The sequence below is a fragment of the Pleurodeles waltl genome, chromosome 1_1 (genome assembly GCF_031143425.1).
Source record: "Pleurodeles waltl isolate 20211129_DDA chromosome 1_1, aPleWal1.hap1.20221129, whole genome shotgun sequence".
NCBI classification, from domain to species: domain Eukaryota; kingdom Metazoa; phylum Chordata; class Amphibia; order Caudata; family Salamandridae; genus Pleurodeles; species Pleurodeles waltl.
The window spans coordinates 969,381,554-969,400,812 of record NC_090436.1 but is presented as its reverse complement, the minus strand read 5'-3'; the positions used below and the strand labels follow the sequence as shown (position 1 = coordinate 969,400,812).

The following is a 19,259-nucleotide window of genomic DNA, read 5'->3' as shown; positions in this document are numbered from 1 at the left end:
CCCATCCACCCCAATGGACGAGTTTTATGAGTGCAAAGTTCTGCAAAATACCTCCATTAGCTGGTGAGGAAGGAGCTGAACCAAAAGAAATGTGAGAGGTCTGAGGACTAATTCCTGGGGGAATTTAAATTACACTGGCATAATTCATGTAAATTTGGGAATTTTGCATTATGCCAGGTGCATAGTTATGCTGATATTCACAGCATAATTATAGTGCAAGAACATGAACAACCGGAACAGTAGCAATTCCGACATGAACGACTGTTGTTCTTAACAGTTGTGCATTTGTGCTATATTTTTAGCATAAGATACATGTTTGTGTCAAAAGTTGACATGAGGATGCATTTCTTGCTAAAATATAGTGATAAATAATGGATTTGCATTTTGCATAATTACGTGAAAACAATTTACACAAAAGTTGCACTCCCTCACTGAGAACTTTGTTTACTTTGTGTTGTATACTGATGCCTTCTGACCCATGAGATCAGAGATATTAAGGGCAGTGCCAGGTTTAGTAAGGGACAAGCCAGCAGGAGTCGCATACGCTAACTGACATTGGTATATTTTATACAGAGTAATTTAGCTGTATACACATGCCACTAAACTCCTGCAAGAGTCATCTTCATCAAAAACTCCCCACTTTCCACTGCTGCCCTCAGCCTGCCCTTTTCATCCCTTCCCTCTTTTGGTTTTAGCCAGAATCTGTCCTTTCCATTGATCGTCCTAATTAGTAGTGATGGCTCCTCCGCTATGGAAGAGGAGCGTCACCCCGCCAACAGCAACCGCTGCAAATCCTTTCAATCAATCAATCAATCAATCAGGGATTTATAAAGCGCGGCTACTCACCCTTGAGGGTCTCAAAGCACTAGGGGAGGTGGGAGGAGCTGAGGATCAGTCGAAGAGCCTTGTCTTGAGGTCCTTCCTGAACTGAGACCGGGTGGGAGATGGCCTGAAGTGGATGGGGAGGGTGTTCCCATTCTTGGTGGCAATGTGGGAGAAGGATCTTCCTCGTGCTGTGGTTTTCCGGATGTGGGGGACATTGGCGAGGGCCTGGTCGGCAGAGTAGAGTTGTCTGGTGGGAGTGTAGAAGGAAAGTCTGTGGTTGAGGTAGGTTGGTCCGGCTTCGTTTAGGGTCTTGTAGGCGTGGATCAGGAGCTTGAAGGTGATTCTCTTGTCGATAGGCAGCCAGTGTATGTCTCTTAGAAGGGTGGAGGTGTGGCTGTGTCATGGGACATTCTTGATGAAATGGGCGGAGGTGTTCTGGATGCGTTGTAGTCTTTTCTGGGTCTTGGCGGTGGTTCCGGCATAGAGTGCATTACCGTAGTCCAGGCGGCTGCTGATGAGGGCCTGGGTGACTGTCCTTCTGGTTTTGGTGGGGATCCACTTGTAGATTTTTCGAAGCATGCGCAGGGTGTGGAAGCAACCTGATGAGACTGCACTCACCTGTCGGTCCATTGAGAGCGATTAATCTAAGATGACGCTGAGGTTGCGGGGCATGGTCTGTGGGGGTGGAGGCGTTTCCGAGGGTGGTTGGCCACCAGAACTCATTCCAGGCAGAGAGAGTGGAGCCGAGGATAAGGACTTCTCTTTTGTCCGAGTTCAGTTTGAGGCAACTATCTTTTATCCAGGCGGCTACTGATTTAATTCCTTCATGGAAATTGTTTTTGGCGGTGGTCGGGTTGTTGGTGAGGGAGACTACCAGTTGGGTGTCGTCAGTGTAGGAGACAATGTTGAGTGTGTGGCTTCTGACAATTGCGGATAGTGGGGTCATATAGAGGTTGAAGAGGGTGGGACTCAGCGAGGATGCGTGGGAGACACCACAGCTAATCTTGGTGGCTTCCGAGAGAAAGAGGGTAGTCAGACCTTCTGTGTTCTGCCAGTGAGGAACAAGGAGAGCCATTGCAGTGTTGAGTCTCGGATGCTGGCGTCATGGAGGCGGGTGCATAGCATGTCATGTGAGACTGTGTCAAAGGTGGCAGAAAGATTCAGGAGGATGAGGGCGACGGTCTCGCCTCAGTCGAGGAGGGTGCGGATGTTGTCTGTGGCTGCGAGGAGGGCAGTCTCAGTGCTATGGTTGCTTCTGAATCCTGATTGAGAGGGGTCCAGGATGTTGTTGGCTTCCAGGAAGGCAGTGAGTTGTTTGTTGACTGCCTTCTTAATGACTTTGACCTGAAAGGGGAGCAGGGAGATGGGCCGGTAGTTCATGAGGTCTGTCGGTTTGGCAGTGGGTTTCCTCAGTAGAGGTTTGATCTCAGCGTATTTCCAACTCTCTGGGAGGATGGCAGTTTCTGGTTGATGGTATGCAGGAGTTTGGGTGCGATGATGTCGCTGGCTTTGTTGAAGATGTGGTGAGGGCAGGGGTCAGTGAGTGATCCTGAGTGGATGGTTGCCATGATGTTGCGGGTCTCTGTGTCGGTGATGTTGTTCCAGCAGAGGAGGGTGGGGGGTGTGGTGATGCTTCGGTCGACGGGCTGGTGGTGAGAGTCGAGGGGAGGCCCTGGGTGGTGAAGCTGTCGTAAATGTCTACGATCTTGCGATGGAAGTAGTTGGCAAGGTTTTCCCAGAGTTCTTGCGACGGGGAGATGTCGGTGGAGTTGGAGTTGGGGTTGGTGAACTCTTTGATGATGGTGAAAAGTTATTTGCTGTTGTGGACTTTTTTATTGATGCATTGTTGCAGGACGTGTCTTTTGGTGGTCCTAATGAGCTGGTGGTGATGTTCGACAGCATTTTTTAAGGCTAAGTTTATTAACTAAGATTATTATCCTTTCATTGTTAAAGGGGCGGGACATTGGGGATGACAGGGATGAGTGCGCATGTGTGTTTGGCTGGCCTTCTCGGGACAGATAAACACACATGCGCAATATGCTTCCTCCAGCCCGGCAGCAGAGAACTGGGACAGGCTTCTAGTCTGCTTGGGAGCTCCCTGGCTGGACGCTCCAGACAATCTTGACGTAGCTGTGCGCAGTGTCACGATTGGTCCCAGGGCAGGCTTAGATCCTGTTTCTGCAGCCTGCTGAGGAGACAGAGGAGCGGTGCAGCGGAGAATGGCATGCAGATTAGTTTTTTATATTTCTAAAACATTTCATTAGTATTTCCCCCAACCCTCCCTGCCCCACTCCCTGGTACCACGCCGCTTCCTAGAACACCCACAAGCCCGACTGTTAATTAGGAAACAAAGATACATTCCGTGGTAAGTGCCAAAAATGCATACTTTACGCATTTACATGTGCCATAAGTGTCTTTTGGTGTTCCGAATTTCTGACATATTTAAGCATATCGCTCAGCATAACAAAACATTTTTGATTTTAAAAACAACAGGATACCTACAAAGGGACCATTGCAAACAATGAAATCCGGGACACGGTTGTGATCATTTTGGGGGCCCTCATCAGGAAGCGTGGGAGACACCACAGCTAATCTTGGTGGCTTCCGAGAGAAAGAGGGTAGTCAGACCTTCTGTGTTCTGCCAGTGAGGAACAAGGAGAGCCATTGCAGTGTTGAGTCTCGGATGCTGGCGTCATGGAGGCGGGTGCATAGCATGTCATGTGAGACTGTGTCAAAGGTGGCAGAAAGATTCAGGAGGATGAGGGCGACGGTCTCGCCTCAGTCGAGGAGGGTGCGGATGTTGTCTGTGGCTGCGAGGAGGGCAGTCTCAGTGCTATGGTTGCTTCTGAATCCTGATTGAGAGGGGTCCAGGATGTTGTTGGCTTCCAGGAAGGCAGTGAGTTGTTTGTTGACTGCCTTCTTAATGACTTTGACCTGAAAGGGGAGCAGGGAGATGGGCCGGTAGTTCATGAGGTCTGTCGGTTTGGCGGTGGGTTTCCTCAGTAGAGGTTTGATCTCAGCGTATTTCCAACTCTCTGGGAGGATGGCAGTTTCTGGTTGATGGTATGCAGGAGTTTGGGTGCGATGATGTCGCTGGCTTTGTTGAAGATGTGGTGAGGGCAGGGGTCAGTGAGTGATCCTGAGTGGATGGTTGCCATGATGTTGCGGGTCTCTGTGTCGGTGATGTTGTTCCAGCAGAGGAGGGTGGGGGGTGTGGTGATGCTTCAGTCGACGGGCTGGTGGTGAGAGTCGAGGGGAGGCCCTGGGTGGTGAAGCTGTCGTAAATGTCTACGATCTTGCGATGGAAGTAGTTGGCAAGGTTTTCCCAGAGTTCTTGCGACGGGGAGATGTCGGTGGAGTTGGAGTTGGGGTTGGTGAACTCTTTGATGATGGTGAAAAGTTATTTGCTGTTGTGGACTTTTTTATTGATGCATTGTTGCAGGACGTGTCTTTTGGTGGTCCTAATGAGCTGGTGGTGATGTTCGACAGCATTTTTTAAGGCTAAGTTTATTAACTAAGATTATTATCCTTTCATTGTTAAAGGGGCGGGACATTGGGGATGACAGGGATGAGTGCGCATGTGTGTTTGGCTGGCCTTCTCGGGACAGATAAACACACATGCGCAATATGCTTCCTCCAGCCCGGCAGCAGAGAACTGGGACAGGCTTCTAGTCTGCTTGGGAGCTCCCTGGCTGGACGCTCCAGACAATCTTGACGTAGCTGTGCGCAGTGTCACGATTGGTCCCAGGGCAGGCTTAGATCCTGTTTCTGCAGCCTGCTGAGGAGACAGAGGAGCGGTGCAGCGGAGAATGGCATGCAGATTAGTTTTTTATATTTCTAAAACATTTTATTAGTATTTCCCCCAACCCTCCCTGCCCCACTCCCTGGTACCACGCCGCTTCCTAGAACACCCACAAGCCCGACTGTTAATTAGGTAACAAAGATACATTCCGTGGTAAGTGCCAAAAATGCATACTTTACGCATTTACATGTGCCATAAGTGTCTTTTGGTGTTCCGAATTTCTGACATATTTAAGCATATCGCTCAGCATAACAAAACATTTTTGATTTTAAAAACAACAGGATACCTACAAAGGGACCATTGCAAACAATGAAATCCGGGACACGGTTGTGATCATTTTGGGGGCCCTCATCAGGAAGCTTTGTCTGAGTGGAGGCTGCAAACATCCGGTAAGTTGGTCCACTGTCATTTCTTTGCACTTCTACATAGCCATTCCATAACATATAGCATTTAAATATGTAGGCATAATACCAGGACAAAATAATGTGACTGACTAATGGTTGATAGAAATGTAAATATGTGCAAGATTGTGGTTAAACAATAATAGAACTAGAGTATTTCCCTCCAAACAAATCAAATAGCAGCTAAGCGACATACTATTTATCTTGTCCTGGCAAGGTTTGGCCAAAATACAATTATTTTTACAGTCTTGATATGATGTTAAGGTTAATAAATTGCTTTTTAATGACACTAATTGCAATCTACGTGATGTTGCTTTCTTATTTCTAAATGTGAACTCCTCATCCTTTAAATTACTCTTTTCATTCTAACCACCACCTTGTTTCTAATACTGTGCAACACCCATGGGTAGCCAGCTGATGCTTAACCCCTCAGCTACTGGGCCTCCCCCCCCCCCCAGTGCTGAGCCCTTTTTAGGCTATTTGGGGTAGTCTGCGCTTAGGCCCCCATACCTTTTTGTCCACATGAGCCATCCACGCCAAATTTTTGGCCTTTTTTCCCAACATTTGGAGATTCAAACGGTACTCAGAGTTTGTGGTTCCCCCTGGAGGAGACCGAGAAATTAGATAAAATACAGCTACAAATTGGGTTTTTTGGGAATAATGGAAAAAAGTGCTGCGGAAGAAAGCATCTGTTTTTTCCCTGCAAATGGGATCAAAGAAGGGTTTGCATTGCTAAAATCACCATCTTCCCAGCTTTCAGGAACAGACCGATTTGAATCAGAAAACCACATTTTCCAACACAGTTTTGCCATTTTTACTATTTTTTGTGCTTTTAGCCTCCTTTCAGTTAGTGACAGAAATGGGTGTGAAACCAGTGGTGAATTCTGGACAGCTAAACATTTCTGCAAAGTAGACAAAATTCTGAATTCAGCAAGGGATAATTTGTGTAGATCCTTCAATGTTTTCCTACAGAAAGTAGCAGTTGAAATAAAAATATTGAAATTGAGTTAAAAAAAAACAGCCATTTCTGTCTCTGTTTTCTTGTGTAACTTTTTCCATGTATGGCAGATTTTTTAAAGCAATGTACTGTTACGTCTGCTGGACCTTTCTAGTTGCAGGCATATATAGGGCTAGTAGGTTCATCAAGAGCCCAACGTACCCAAGGCCAATAAATGAGCTGCACTTTGCAATGGGTTTTTATTGTATTCTGGGTATACAGAATTCATTTGGTAAAATATAAAGAGTGAAGAATCGGTATAAAGGAAAACTATGTATTTCCGGAATGGGCACAAGATATGGAGTTTAGAAGCAGTGGTTATTTCCACATCTCTAAATTTGGGGGTACTCATACTAACACGTGAATTATAGGGCATTTCTCAAAATGACTTCTTTCCTGCACACTGTCTTATCTTTGGAAGGCAGAAACGTAGAGAAAGACAGTCTCCTGATAAACATGGTACCTCACTTGTGTGGGTAGGCCTAGTGCCCGTAACAGGAAATGCCCCAAAACACTATGTGGACACATCACATTTTTGCAAAGTGCCTAGCTGTGGATTTTGGGCTCTAGCTCAGCTGGAAAATAGGGAAACCTAGGAAACCTATACCTTTTTCCAAAACTAAACACCTAGGGGAATCCACAATGGGATGACTTGTGGGGCTTTCACCAGGATCTGTCACCCAGAATCCTTTGCAAACCACAAAATGTGGTTAAAAAAACTCTTTTTCCACACATTTCGGTGATAGAAAGTTATGGAATCTGAGGGGAGCCAGAAACTTCGTTCCACACAGCATTCCACCAGGTCCCCTGATGAAAATGTTCCCTCACTTGAGTGGGTAGGCCAAGTGGCAGCAACAGGGAAGGTCCTAAAATGTATTGTGGCGATAATGATAACTAAGGTGAGTGTACTAATTAGTCCTGGGATCGGGAACTATTTAGGGAAACGTATTAAACCCAGACATTTCTGAAAAGTAGACACCAAGGAGAGTCCAGGGAGGTATTGCTTGTGAGGATTCCTCAAAGTTTTTTCCCCAGAATGCTCTGTAAAGGTAAACCGTTGAATAAAAGCACTATTTTTCTTTGCATTTCTGTGACATAAACTACAGGAATATGCAAGGATCCACAAACTGCTTACCACCCAGAGTTCCTCAACTTGTCCTGATAAAAACACCACCCCACTCTTGTGCCTGGGCTTAGAGCCTGTGACAGGAATGGATCACACAAAGGTCCATGGTAGACCTTAGATGAGGGCTCCTGTTGACCATGGTGTGATCCATTCCCGCCGCAAGAACTAGGCACAGGTCAAAAAAGACACATTATTACTTCACCTTGCCACATATCCATCATCACAGCCTTTAGCGCTGGAGGTGCCCAGTACGTCAAGCTTTTTTGCTGCTCAACATCCAATGGCCTCCTCCTTGGATTCCCTCACTACCACCCAGCAAAACTGCCCTTCATCTCTCCATAGCCCCCCTCAAACATACATTTCATTTGTTTTAAAGGGCAGGTAACCGCTGACTTCACTAATCCGCTCAGCTCTTTACATAAAATACAGATCTGTTCTTTGCAGCAGGCATATAAACCTACTTTATGGCATCAAAACTGCCACTAGACAAAAGTCTGATCTATTTCTTTAGCAGGAACATAATCAAATGAGTTACCTTGAAATATGTATTGCTATATATATGTATGTATATATATATATATATATATATAGAGAGAGAGAGTGTGTCTCTCTCCATATGTATATGTCAAAAGATAACTTTTATATGTGTGTGTGATTTCCCTGGGGGCCGATCTCAGCCCCCATGGAAATCACAGAAGCAATGACAAAAGGGATCTATATATATATATATATATATATATATATATATATATATATATATATATATATATACATATATATATATATATACATACATATATACATATATATATATATATATATATACATACGTAAATATATTTATAGTCTCTCTCTCTCTATATATATATATATATAAATAGAGAGAGAGAGAGAGAGATTTTTTTTATAGCTCTGTGGTTTCCCTGGGGGCCATTGTGGCCCCCAGGGAAACTACACATCTATAAATAAAATTGCCCCTGGGGGAAAGAGCAGCCCATTCCTACAAGGGCTGACTCCCTCCCTCCCAGAGTAAATCCCTGGTGTCTATTGGGGTTTCCTGGCCATGGATCACAGCACGACTGCTATCCACAGCCAGGAAACCCTTTCAGCAAGGGCTTGTTTGAAAGGGGAGAATCTCCCCTTTCAAATAAGGCCTTCCTGAAAGGTGGGGAGGCCCTTTGGGGCCCATTTTCTCCACTGGAAAAGAAAGCAGCTTTACTAGCTGCTTACTGCTCCGGTTGGGAAAACAAACTGTGATGTTGTGGTGCGCTGACATCACAGACAGGCATATTGGGACTTGTGGGGAGACTCAGAAGCTCTTCTGTGTCTCTCAAGTCGTTTTTAAATAAGATGCACCAGAGGATTTTTAAAACCTGTCCCTGGCGTCAGCCAATGGTCGTTCCCCTGCACCAGGAAGAGTGTGCATGTGTTGGCCATTGGCTGACACTTAAATAAGGCTTCCTCATAGTATTAAACTTTGATGAAGAGTGTTGGTCTCATGCATGCGTAACCCTACTAATGACAGACCCCCACAGATAATTCTACTTCTCCTGGCTACGACCCCACCTTTGTACTTCTCCACTCCACCTAATCTTTGTGCAGCACTCTGTGTCCAAGTCTGCACTATATAAATGCCCATAAATGCATACATTCAGTAAGTTTGGGACCAAGGGGATATATTCTGAGTTTACAATGAACGTGATCATGATGCTTTTCAGTCATTTGAGCAGTGAGCACTAACTGTTAAAAAATTCTCTGGAAGTAGCCAGAGGATTCAAGTGAAATGATTCATTGACAACATATTTATTTTGAAAAAGATTGAATAAAATAGCATTATTTTATATTCTACTTCTACTTCTCCTGGCTACGACCCCACCTTTGTACTTCTCCACTCCACCTAATCTTTGTGCAGCACTCTGTGTCCAAGTCTGCACTATATAAATGCCCATAAATGCATACATTCAGTAAGTTTGGGACCAAGGGGATATATTCTGAGTTTACAATGAACGTGATCATGATGCTTTTCAGTCATTTGAGCAGTGAGCACTAACTGTTAAAAAATTCTCTGGAAGTAGCCAGAGGATTCAAGTGAAATGATTCATTGACAACATATTTATTTTGAAAAAGATTGAATAAAATAGCATTATTTTATATTACCAACATATACAACTCTTTCACACTTTGGAGCTCCTTCAAAGATGGAGAATCTAGTGTGTGTCGTGCCTCAGTTCTGCAGTGGTGAACAAGATTGTTGTGTATGAAGCAAAGATGGTGTTTTCTCATTTTCTAGCTTTCGTCAGTGGATGTGAAAATGTGTGGATCAACTTGAAGGGCTCTATATTTCAAGGTGGTTTACAACTGAAGAACCGAGGATTGACTTGTTATGGAGTGCACCCAAAGTGTAATCCCACTCACCATGAAGGGTAGCTACTTCCTCCTCATACCAGCCTATGGCATGACTGGTGGTTAGTGGCAAGCCGATTCTAGTTAAAAGGGCCCAGGCCTTTTTTCCGCATCTGAGGAGTGAGGGTCTGTTAGTTTCTACTGTGGTTGTTATCACTCACTCAAAATGTGTAGTGTATTGTGCACTTTGTGTGGTATGTTTCACGTGCATGGGTTGTGTTTCCAGAAACCTAAGTGCAAGGTCAAAGGTGTTCAGGAAGAACACACCATGGGGGTCATTTTGACCTCGCGGTCTTTTGGTAAGACCGCTGAGGGACCGCCGTGCGGAAGACCGCCAGTGGTGGCGGTTTTCCGCTCGGCCTATTATGACCGTTGGCAGCTCTCCGTCCTTTTTCGGACGGAGAGCCGCCAACAGCCATACTGGCGGGAGGCGGGAAAGTGGAGGTTGCTACACCTCCACTGCCACGCCAACAGAACACCGCCCTGCCAATCACGTCCTGTGATTCACCGTGGTGGTGTTCTGTTGGCGGTGTGGTGTCGGCGGAGCTGCCCCCATGGCTCCCGTCCCCTCCCGGAGGATCGTCGGACCAGGTAAGTCGATCGTCCGTGAGGGGAGGGGGTTGGGGGGGTGTTGGGTGTTGTGTGCGTGCATGGGGGTGTGCGTGTGTGTATGTAGAGGGGGTGTGTGAGTGTGTGTTTGCTTGCGGGGGAGTTTTGTGCATGGGAATGAGTGCGTGTATGTCTGTGGCTATGTCAGTATGGATGTGTGTGTGAATGTGTGAATGTGGGTGTGCGTGTCTGCCTGTGTTTGTGTATGTAGGCATGTATGTTGGCGTGTGTGCGTGTGAGTGTGTAGGTGGTGCCTGCGTGCGTGTCGTGTGTGTGTGAGTTTCTGTGATGTTGGGGGTCGGGGTGGGGAGGGGGGCCCTGCCACCTTTGGGGGGTGACAGGGGTGGTGGGGGGTGTAGGGGAGGGAGTCGGGGTGGGTGTGGGGGGTGGGGGAGATCCCTATCAGTGCCAGGGAAGGAATTCCCTGGCACTGATAGTGCTTACTGCCATGGATTTCATGGCGGTTCAAACCGCAGGAAATCCGCGGCGGTAAGCCGGGTCAAAATACCGGAACGGAGAACCGGCGGATGACCATGGCGGTAACCGCCATGGTCATAATTCCACAAGGTAAGACCGCCAGCCGGTTGGCGGTCTTACCGCCGGTTCTCCGCCTTCCGCCAGGGTCGTAATGACCCCCCATGTGCCTTCACAAAATGGAGGTTCTCCTTCAGGTTGTCTTCTTTTCCATCAGTGTATACTTACTTCCTTGGTTCCTGGAATAAACCCCAAGGGTGCTTTTTCCCCTGCGGTGACTGCCTACCACAGTACCTGAGCTCCACAGTTCCTTTATTATGCCTATGTCGTCTACCAACCCTAAAGACCTTTCCTGAGCTATCGCTTAGATGGCGCGCCCAACCCTAAAGACCTTTCCTGAGCCATCGCTTAGATGGCGTGCATAATAAACCATTGACCAGTAAGAAAAAGCTACCCACCTGCCTTTCAAAAACCCCCAGGATACACCCTGTCCTTATCTGCAGATTGTTTCACAGATATCATTGATTTGTTCCAGAATTAAAACTGTTGGAACGTGCAGTTTAACACTACCTCTAAATCCCTTTTGTCATTCATTGCTGCTCAAACTTACTAATGCAGTAGGTGCATTCATTCATGTCAGTGACCTCTATCAACTGAAAATCTTGACCTTGACTGGTCGTTCTAAAATATGAGTTAATATATTGGTAACTTAGGGGATAGTCCCATTCAGGGAATCACATTCAGCACCTACTTGCATTGTGCTAATTTGGTGCCCCCCCCTGAACTGCAGCCCATCTGGGTAATCAGCTCCCAACATCCAGTAGCCCTTTTAATTGAACATGGAAACACTATTAGAACATTTTTGGGCTTGGTTACATCCATTTTTCTAGTTTTTAAATCTTTTTGCTGGAAACTCAACCCCAAAGACTCAGCCCGGCTGAGTTGTCCAATTACAATTGGAGCCACCACAAAACTAGGCCAGAAGGCAGACTTCTATAGTCTTTCACCTCAGCTACAGTCACTAACCTAAGAACTCATAATGGTTGCCAGAGACATAGCAACCCTCCAAAACATACTTGGATTGGTTCAAGTTTCTCTATTTGCCATTCACTGCTCTTGGACAGTTAACGTCATTAAAGGAGTAACATGGGTATTTGTTTCAAGCACTGTAGGACATGGAACCCTTGGACGTCAGTGTAAAAGGACAATTACAACCTCTGCTACTGCCCAGTAACCACTAGTTGTTGTAGGACCCTGCAAAAAGACCTTGTACTGAGCGATAACTAATTCTGTTTCATGAAATGCCAAATTTTAATGTGTTCAACATCATGTGCCTTCAGCCTGGCCTTATGTTGTATACAATTACTGTTTAGGTGGAGTCCATTCCCGAACCCTAACTGATATATCACAGAAGTCACAGAAGGCCACCATATTTATGTGTTCTTGAAGGAAGTCATTGAATCCCTTGCTAACTTTAAGGGATGGACATCAGTGTTACTCATGTCTGGGCCTGAGAAAAAAAGAGTTTGTAGCCCTGGCTATAGTGTTGGCCAAGGGGTTGTTAGCTATAATATGGAAGTTTCTAGTTGCCAATGACCTGGCAGAGCGCATCAAGCATTTACAGAAACTGGGGCCTATTTGCAAAGGCATTCATGACTGCGTAAAGTAGTACTACAGAATTAATACTTCACATACTCATAAATACTTTTGTAAACTTGCCACGTAGTCTATGTCTGAGGAAGAGATGTAAACTTATGGAAGAATTTTCTATATACCTAACTGAACAATATGGGTTGCCTTTGTCGAACTCAAACTATCCATCTGATTTGAGGTCATATGTAAATAACATAGACCATAATTAACATTAAAAGCACTAATATAATGTTTTCAACATTATGGGCCTGATTACAACCTTGCCGGGTGCGGTACTCCATCACAAACGTGATGGATATCCCACACGCCGTTTTACAAGTTCCATTGGATATAATGGAACTCGTAATACGGTGGACAGGATATCCGCCACGTTCGTGAAGGAGTTTCCCATCTGCCAAGGTCATAATCAGGCCCTATGTGTTCCTCTGCATGCATGCGTACACAATGCAAAAACAACATTCTAGTAAACTTAAAAATGTAGGGTGCTAGTCACAAAGGTAAATGAGGTTGTAAACAGTAATGTTTGAATAAATGCCTGTTTTTTATGCCTGCCAAGAATCCACAAAAGGATTTCTGGCAGGCATAAATCCATTTACTACTGTTTATTTCTCCCCCACCAGTACGGAGAAAGCAGTGGTATGGAATCCCTTTCAATGGGTGGGACATGAGAGTGCCAAAGTGTGGTTTGCTTTGGATGTTTGGGAATACCCACACGTGTACGTTTGTGGGCATTCCCAAACTTTGGTCCAACTCTGTTTTCACCCTGGAAATGGTTAAAGATTTACATACCTTTCAGCAAGGACCGACCTCCCACGCACTTGCTCAAGGTTGGGAAAGGGCTTTTTTACAACAGGGAAAAAAAAGATTTCCCTATGGTGAAAAAAGCGCGTTTGTTCAGGTGGCATCTGTGTGGCATTCTCAGCTATGGAGAACTCTACACAGGAGAAACAGGAGCTTTTGTGAAAAGTCACCTGAAAACCTGTGCAGGACACAGCTTTCTGGGCGTATACTTATGGGAATGGGTTGTGAATACCCCAAAAACATAAAACTGCGTTCAGCAGATAGCAATCTAAATCACTGTGCGTACCTTTACTGGTTTTTTTGTGTGAACTATTGGTTCAATCATAGAACTCAGAGTTTAAACCATTGTGTTATCAATGCGTGTTTTGTCTTTCAGACTGTCCAGGAGGCTATGACTTTAATCCTCGAGGGCTTGGAAAAACCAGAAAACCGCACTGATGTCAAGGTCTACATCTTGGCACTGAAAAATGCTCGTCTACCTGAAGGAGTGCCCCTGCTGCTAAAATATGCAGAGTCTGGAGAAGGCCCTGTCAGCAGCACCGCCATCAATGCTCTCCAAAAATATGACATAGCTTTCATCACAGATGAGGTAAGAACACCACATTATAGAACTTGAAGTCTGACAGTTAAATACCGAGAATATCAACGAACGCTAAGAACTGCAGCTCAATTCGCAAATCATTTTACACTTCTAAGGTGTAAGGAACGGCTGTGCCTTAGAGATCTTCCAAAATAAAAAGAGGGCTAGAATAGTGGGAGATTTGAAAAGACAGCAAAGAATGCTCCTGTACATAATAATCCTATATAAATCATGATGCACAGTTCCAAAACAAATTTAGAGAACACTCAACCCAATGCGGGGACAACAAAAAGAAATAAGGAATAACAGGTCCCTGAAAATATTCAATATTTTGGAACAAAAGCTCTCACTCACAAACTGGTGACATGCTTCATCATCTGGCTTTGCTCCTTGTCGGGCTGGCACTGCAATGCCCGACGGGCCCCTCAAGGGGGCTCTTTGACGGAGATCTTTTGTTGAAGATGTTTGAATAAAAGCTTGGCTTTGCTTTGAATATCACAGAGACTTGCAGCTAGTACAGGGGTGAAGCCCAAGATTAGGAAGCTTCTTGAGCATTGGAAAGTCCCACAGTTTTGGCCCTTAGTAATATGCACAAGACAGCAGGGAGTGAATCATGACATTTTAGCCATCTTTGGCTGGAATTTTTAGAGAGTTTGACAGAGATTGGCTATTCACAAATCATTTCAGACCCTGGTTCCTGGACCACATTTTAATTGGGGTGGGTGATAAATTCCGCTCCGTCGGCTGAGTTTGCAGAGTTTTTTTGGCACTCAGTGTTATGCATGTAACACAGAGCTATGGCGAAATTCCTCTGGCCGCCACGTGGCAGAGTTTTTTCTTGTGCATGGCTCCCCAATAGTAAGTTGGCGAGTGGGAACAAGAATCGGCATACCCTAGTGTGACTTTTGGGTGCTAGGAGGGCACCCAGTGAGATTTCCCCGACACAGGCAGTTGTGAGTGGTCACGACTGTTCACTTTGGGAAAGCTGCCACTTAGTAGAAAATTGACTTGAGCAGCAGCAGAACCACCTTGAGGAGCAGAGCCCTCTGGCATGCTGCATGGTGCAGTTAGCACAGATTTCTCAGTGTGGAACAAGGTCCCAGTGCTAAAACTCAGCACAGCCAGCTCACCGTGCCGATTTCAGCAGGCTCAAGAGCTCTACAGAATTGCGCTGAATTTTTATGTAACTCTGCTAGTTCCGTCCACCCCTAAATTTAATGTGCACTGCAACTAACTGCTCCAACACTTCAGAGAAGGATAGCATCATCTGAGTGACACACAGCAGGTAGTGGTCTGGCTGTTATGCCCATCTCTTAATTGAAACCCTGACTCCCACCAAACTCATCTTGCCAGATAGCCTATACGACCATGCATGCACAGCTCCTGGCAGGCTGAGAGAGTAGCCTTCTAAACTGTGCTTTGACAAAGCCATTTGTCTTCAGTAGCTCATTTATTTTACAGCTTAGAGTGGCCATTCTTTCATTGCTAGCATTTGCAGTTTTATTATGAAATTTGTTGAGTGGTAAGCACTCCCCTACAGGGTAACAATAATATCTCTTTTGGTACAGGTCTGAAACCAATTGTGGACATTTGCTTCTGGAAACAACTCCTGGTTCCGCACTTGTTCAGCCAGATTGGTATTCAATATACAATCTTCACTACAGTTCCAATGTGGTTGCAGCACTCCCAGATCAAGATTAAATATTTCTCAGGATCAGAGGATCCTTTTCTGCACCAGGAAGTTAAGAAGCCCACCAATAACGTCTCTATACCCAGCTAGAGGATTCTTCTAAAATGTATTCAAGGACATTTTCTTAAATGGCACTTCTAATCAGAGTAGATATCTCTCATAGGCACAGATTTTGGGAGACTGCTTATTTATATTTTGTCTTCTATTTACTAGTTGATCCAGTTCATAGAAATATAGATATTGTTCCAGATTAACCTAATTTTTACATATTGGGGGGCTAATACATATGTGCTCCTTCTTGTTGTGGTTTCAGAAAAGCAGATTGGTTGGCATATTGCTGTTCCCTTTCTACTAGGAGTTGTGCTAAAGTTGCCTTACATGTGTGTCAGGTTGATTCTACTGATGTCCCTCTCATATTCCATGTGCATGTGTAGGTCCATTTAAGGCCATTTGAATCCAAAAACACTAGTCTGTCGGAGAGTACCTTTGCAAACTTTTAACTTTTTCCTGTGTCTTTTGTGAGGGCTCTCAAGAAGTGTTTTAGGGATGATTTCCATTTACCCCTACTTACAATACTTATCCCATGTAGGCATTCCATTCTCTGTAGACACAGTGCTCTTGTTTACATTAAATTCTCAGCATCAAAGAAGATAAGAACCATACAAATGATTCCCTTCAATTATACACATGCATCAAAAGTCAAGCACAAATATAGCTTCTAACTACTTCTGAATAGACTGCTCATGGTCCATGCTATCTTTCAGACTGGAGGCCATAAAAACTGGGATGTTCTCAGGATAACATCTTTACAACTACTTCTTCACATGTATTCTGCAATAGATATTTATATTTTCCTGCCATATTTCTGAATATGGCATCCTGGACACCTCTCAGTTAGGGTTCAGAAGCAACCATAGCACTGAGACTGCGCTCCTCGCTGCCACAGACGACGTCGCACCCTCCTCGACCGAGGCAAGACCGTCACCCTCCTGGACCTTTCTGCCACCTTCAACACAGTCTCACACGACACGTTACGCACCCATCTCCATGACACCAGCATCCGAGACTCAGCACTGCAATGGCTCTCCTTGTTCCTCATCGGAAGAACACAGAAGGTCTGACTCCCCCCTTTCTCTCGGAAGCCACCAAGATGAGCTGCCGCACCCCCCAAGGATCCTCGCTGATTCCCACCCTCTTCAGCCTCTACATGACCCCACTGCCCGCTATCTTCAGAAGCCACGCACTCAACATCATCTCCTAATCCGACGACACCCAACTGATAGTCTCCCTCACCAACAACCCAACCACCACCAAGAACAATTTCCACGAAAGAATGAAAGCTGTTGCCGCCTGGATGAAAGATAGTTACTTCAAACTGAACTCGAACCAAACAGAAGTCCTCATTTTCAGCTCCACACCCTCCACCTTGGACGAGTCCTAGTGGCCCACCACCCTCAGAAACGCTCCAATGCCCACCGACCACGCCCGCAACCTCGGTGTCATCTTAGACTCATCGCTCTCAATGGACCGACAGGTGAGCGCAGTCTCATCAGGTTGCTTCCACACCATGCGCATGCTTCGAAAAATCTACAAGAGGATCCCCACTAAAGCCAGAAGGACAGTCACCCAGGCCCTTATCAGCAGCCGCCTCGACTACAGCAATGCACTCTACACCAGAACCACTGCCAAGATCCTGAAAAGACTACAACGCATCCAGAATGCCTCTGCCTGTCTCATCGAGAATGCTCCACGATACAGCCACATCTCTGCCCTGCTAAGAGACCTACACTGGCTGCCTATCGACAAGAGAATCACCTTCAAGCTCCTCACCCACGCCTACAAGGCCCTACACAACGCCAAACCAGCCTACCTCAACCACAGACACTCCTTCTACACTCCCACCAGACAACTCTGCTCCACTGACCAGGCCCTCGCCAACATCCCCAGCATCTGGAAAACCACAGCTGGAGGAAGATCCTTCTCCTACATCGCCGAAAAGACCTGGAACACCCTCCCCATCCACCTCAGGCAATCTCCCACCCTGTCACAGTTCAGGAAGGACCTCAAGACCTGGCTCTTCCACTGATCCTCAGCACCCCCCTGCATCCCCCAGCTCCTTGAGACCCTCACAGGTGAGTAGCCACGCTTTACAAATCCCTGATTGATTGATTGAATATGTATGTGGCCTTCTCTAGTAGTAACATCTGACATGGATTATAGAAGTTCTCTAGATATTTAAAGTTTTGAAGCTTCAGACAGGACGTCCAAGAAGAGAACTTCTCTGGGGAAATACCCTGAGCTTACTGCTGTATTTTATTGGCCACAGTCTAAATGCACTCTGTCACTACAATATAAAACAGTTGGAATTATGCTGATTGATTTACAGTTATTGTTGGTAATTGCAGTTTACAATTAATGGAGAAATTGACAGCTAGTCTTAAGATCCCAATAAACACAGTTGAAATCTTGCAAGTACTCACAAATGCACTTCACCCCATCATGAAATACTGATGTAAGACACGCCACATCATTATCTCCATAAGTATAATCTCCACTGGAGCATTCTTTACCCTGGGTACTACCATTGCAGACATTTATTTAAATGTGCAGTTTTGCGTGACAAATTATTTGTGCAAATTAGTCATTCTAATGATGCATGTGATTGTAACTGATGAACTAATAATTTTGCACCCAAATCAATCAATCAGTCAATTAATCACAGTTTTGTATAGCACACTACTCACCCATAGAGTCTCAAGGTGCTGAAGGGTGACCTCAGAGATGAGTCAAAGAGCCATATCTTGAGGTCCTTCCTGAGCTGAGGCAGCAATGGCGACTTTCTGAGGTGCAGCGGTAAGGTGTTCCAGCTTTTTGCTGCCAGGTAGGAAAATGATCTTCCTCCAGCCGATGACTTCTTTAATCTGGGTACGTTGGTGAGTGACTGTTGGGAAGAGTGGAGGGGTCTGAGAGAGCAGTACCAGTTGATGCGGTTGTTGAGGTAGTTGGGTCCATCTTCGTGGAGGGCTCTGTAGGCGTGTATGAGGAGTTTGAAGTTGATCCTCTTCTCAATGGCAAGCCAGTGGAGGTTCTTCAAGTGTTCTGTGATGTGTTCTTGGTGAGAGATGTCTAGGATGAGTCTGGCTTTTCCTGATCTGTTGTAGCTTGTTCAAGTTTTTTTCAGAGGTTCCAGCATAGAGGGCACTGACGTAGTCAAGTCTGCTTGTGATAAGGGTGTGTGTCATGGTTTTCCGGCAGTCAAGTGGTATTCATCTGATGATCTTTCATAGGAGTCGGAGGGTGTGGAAGCAGGTGGAGGCGTCAGAGTTAACCTGCCTTGTCATGCTAAGCGTTAAGTCGAGGATGACACTGAGGTTGCATGCATGGTTCGTAGGGGTGGGGGGGTTTGCCAAGTGTTGAGAGCCACCAGGAGTCATCCCACGATGACGGTGAGGGTCCCAGGACAAGGATCTCAGTTTTGTCCAAGTTCAGCTTGAGGCAGCTTTCCCTCATCCAATTGGCTACTGCTTTCATCCTGTCTCTGAAATTCTTTGTGGCTGTTCATAGGTACTCTGTCAGAGTGAGGATCAGTTGGGTCTCATCAGCGTAGGAGACGATATTCAACCTGTAGTTTCTGACGATGGGGAGGAGTGGGACCATGTAGATATTGAACAGCGTGGGGCTCAGCGATGATCCTTAGGGTACTCCGCAACTGATGTCGGTTCTGACTGATTTGAAATTAAATGATTTGATTATTTTGCTCAGAAGTGTGATGAATAAGGAAGATTAGTTATGCCACATTTTTGCGCAAGACACCATTTATTTAAAATGGAATACATTTATGGCGTTCTGCTCATCTTGCTCCTGTTTATTCCCCCTCCCAATCAGCAGCCCGTTGCGA

At 45.5% G+C, this 19,259-nt stretch overlaps 1 protein-coding gene across 1 annotated transcript in view; it reads left to right on the top strand.

Moving 5' to 3' along the window:
* MTTP (microsomal triglyceride transfer protein) overlaps positions 1-19,259 on the top strand; it is a 249,013-nt gene that overhangs the window by 153,257 nt on the left and 76,497 nt on the right. Inside the window, exons 10-11 of the mRNA XM_069230236.1 lie at positions 4,909-5,016; positions 13,468-13,680. Of these exons, the coding sequence (XP_069086337.1) occupies positions 4,909-5,016; positions 13,468-13,680 (321 nt within the window). The remainder of the gene's footprint in view (positions 1-4,908; positions 5,017-13,467; positions 13,681-19,259) is intronic.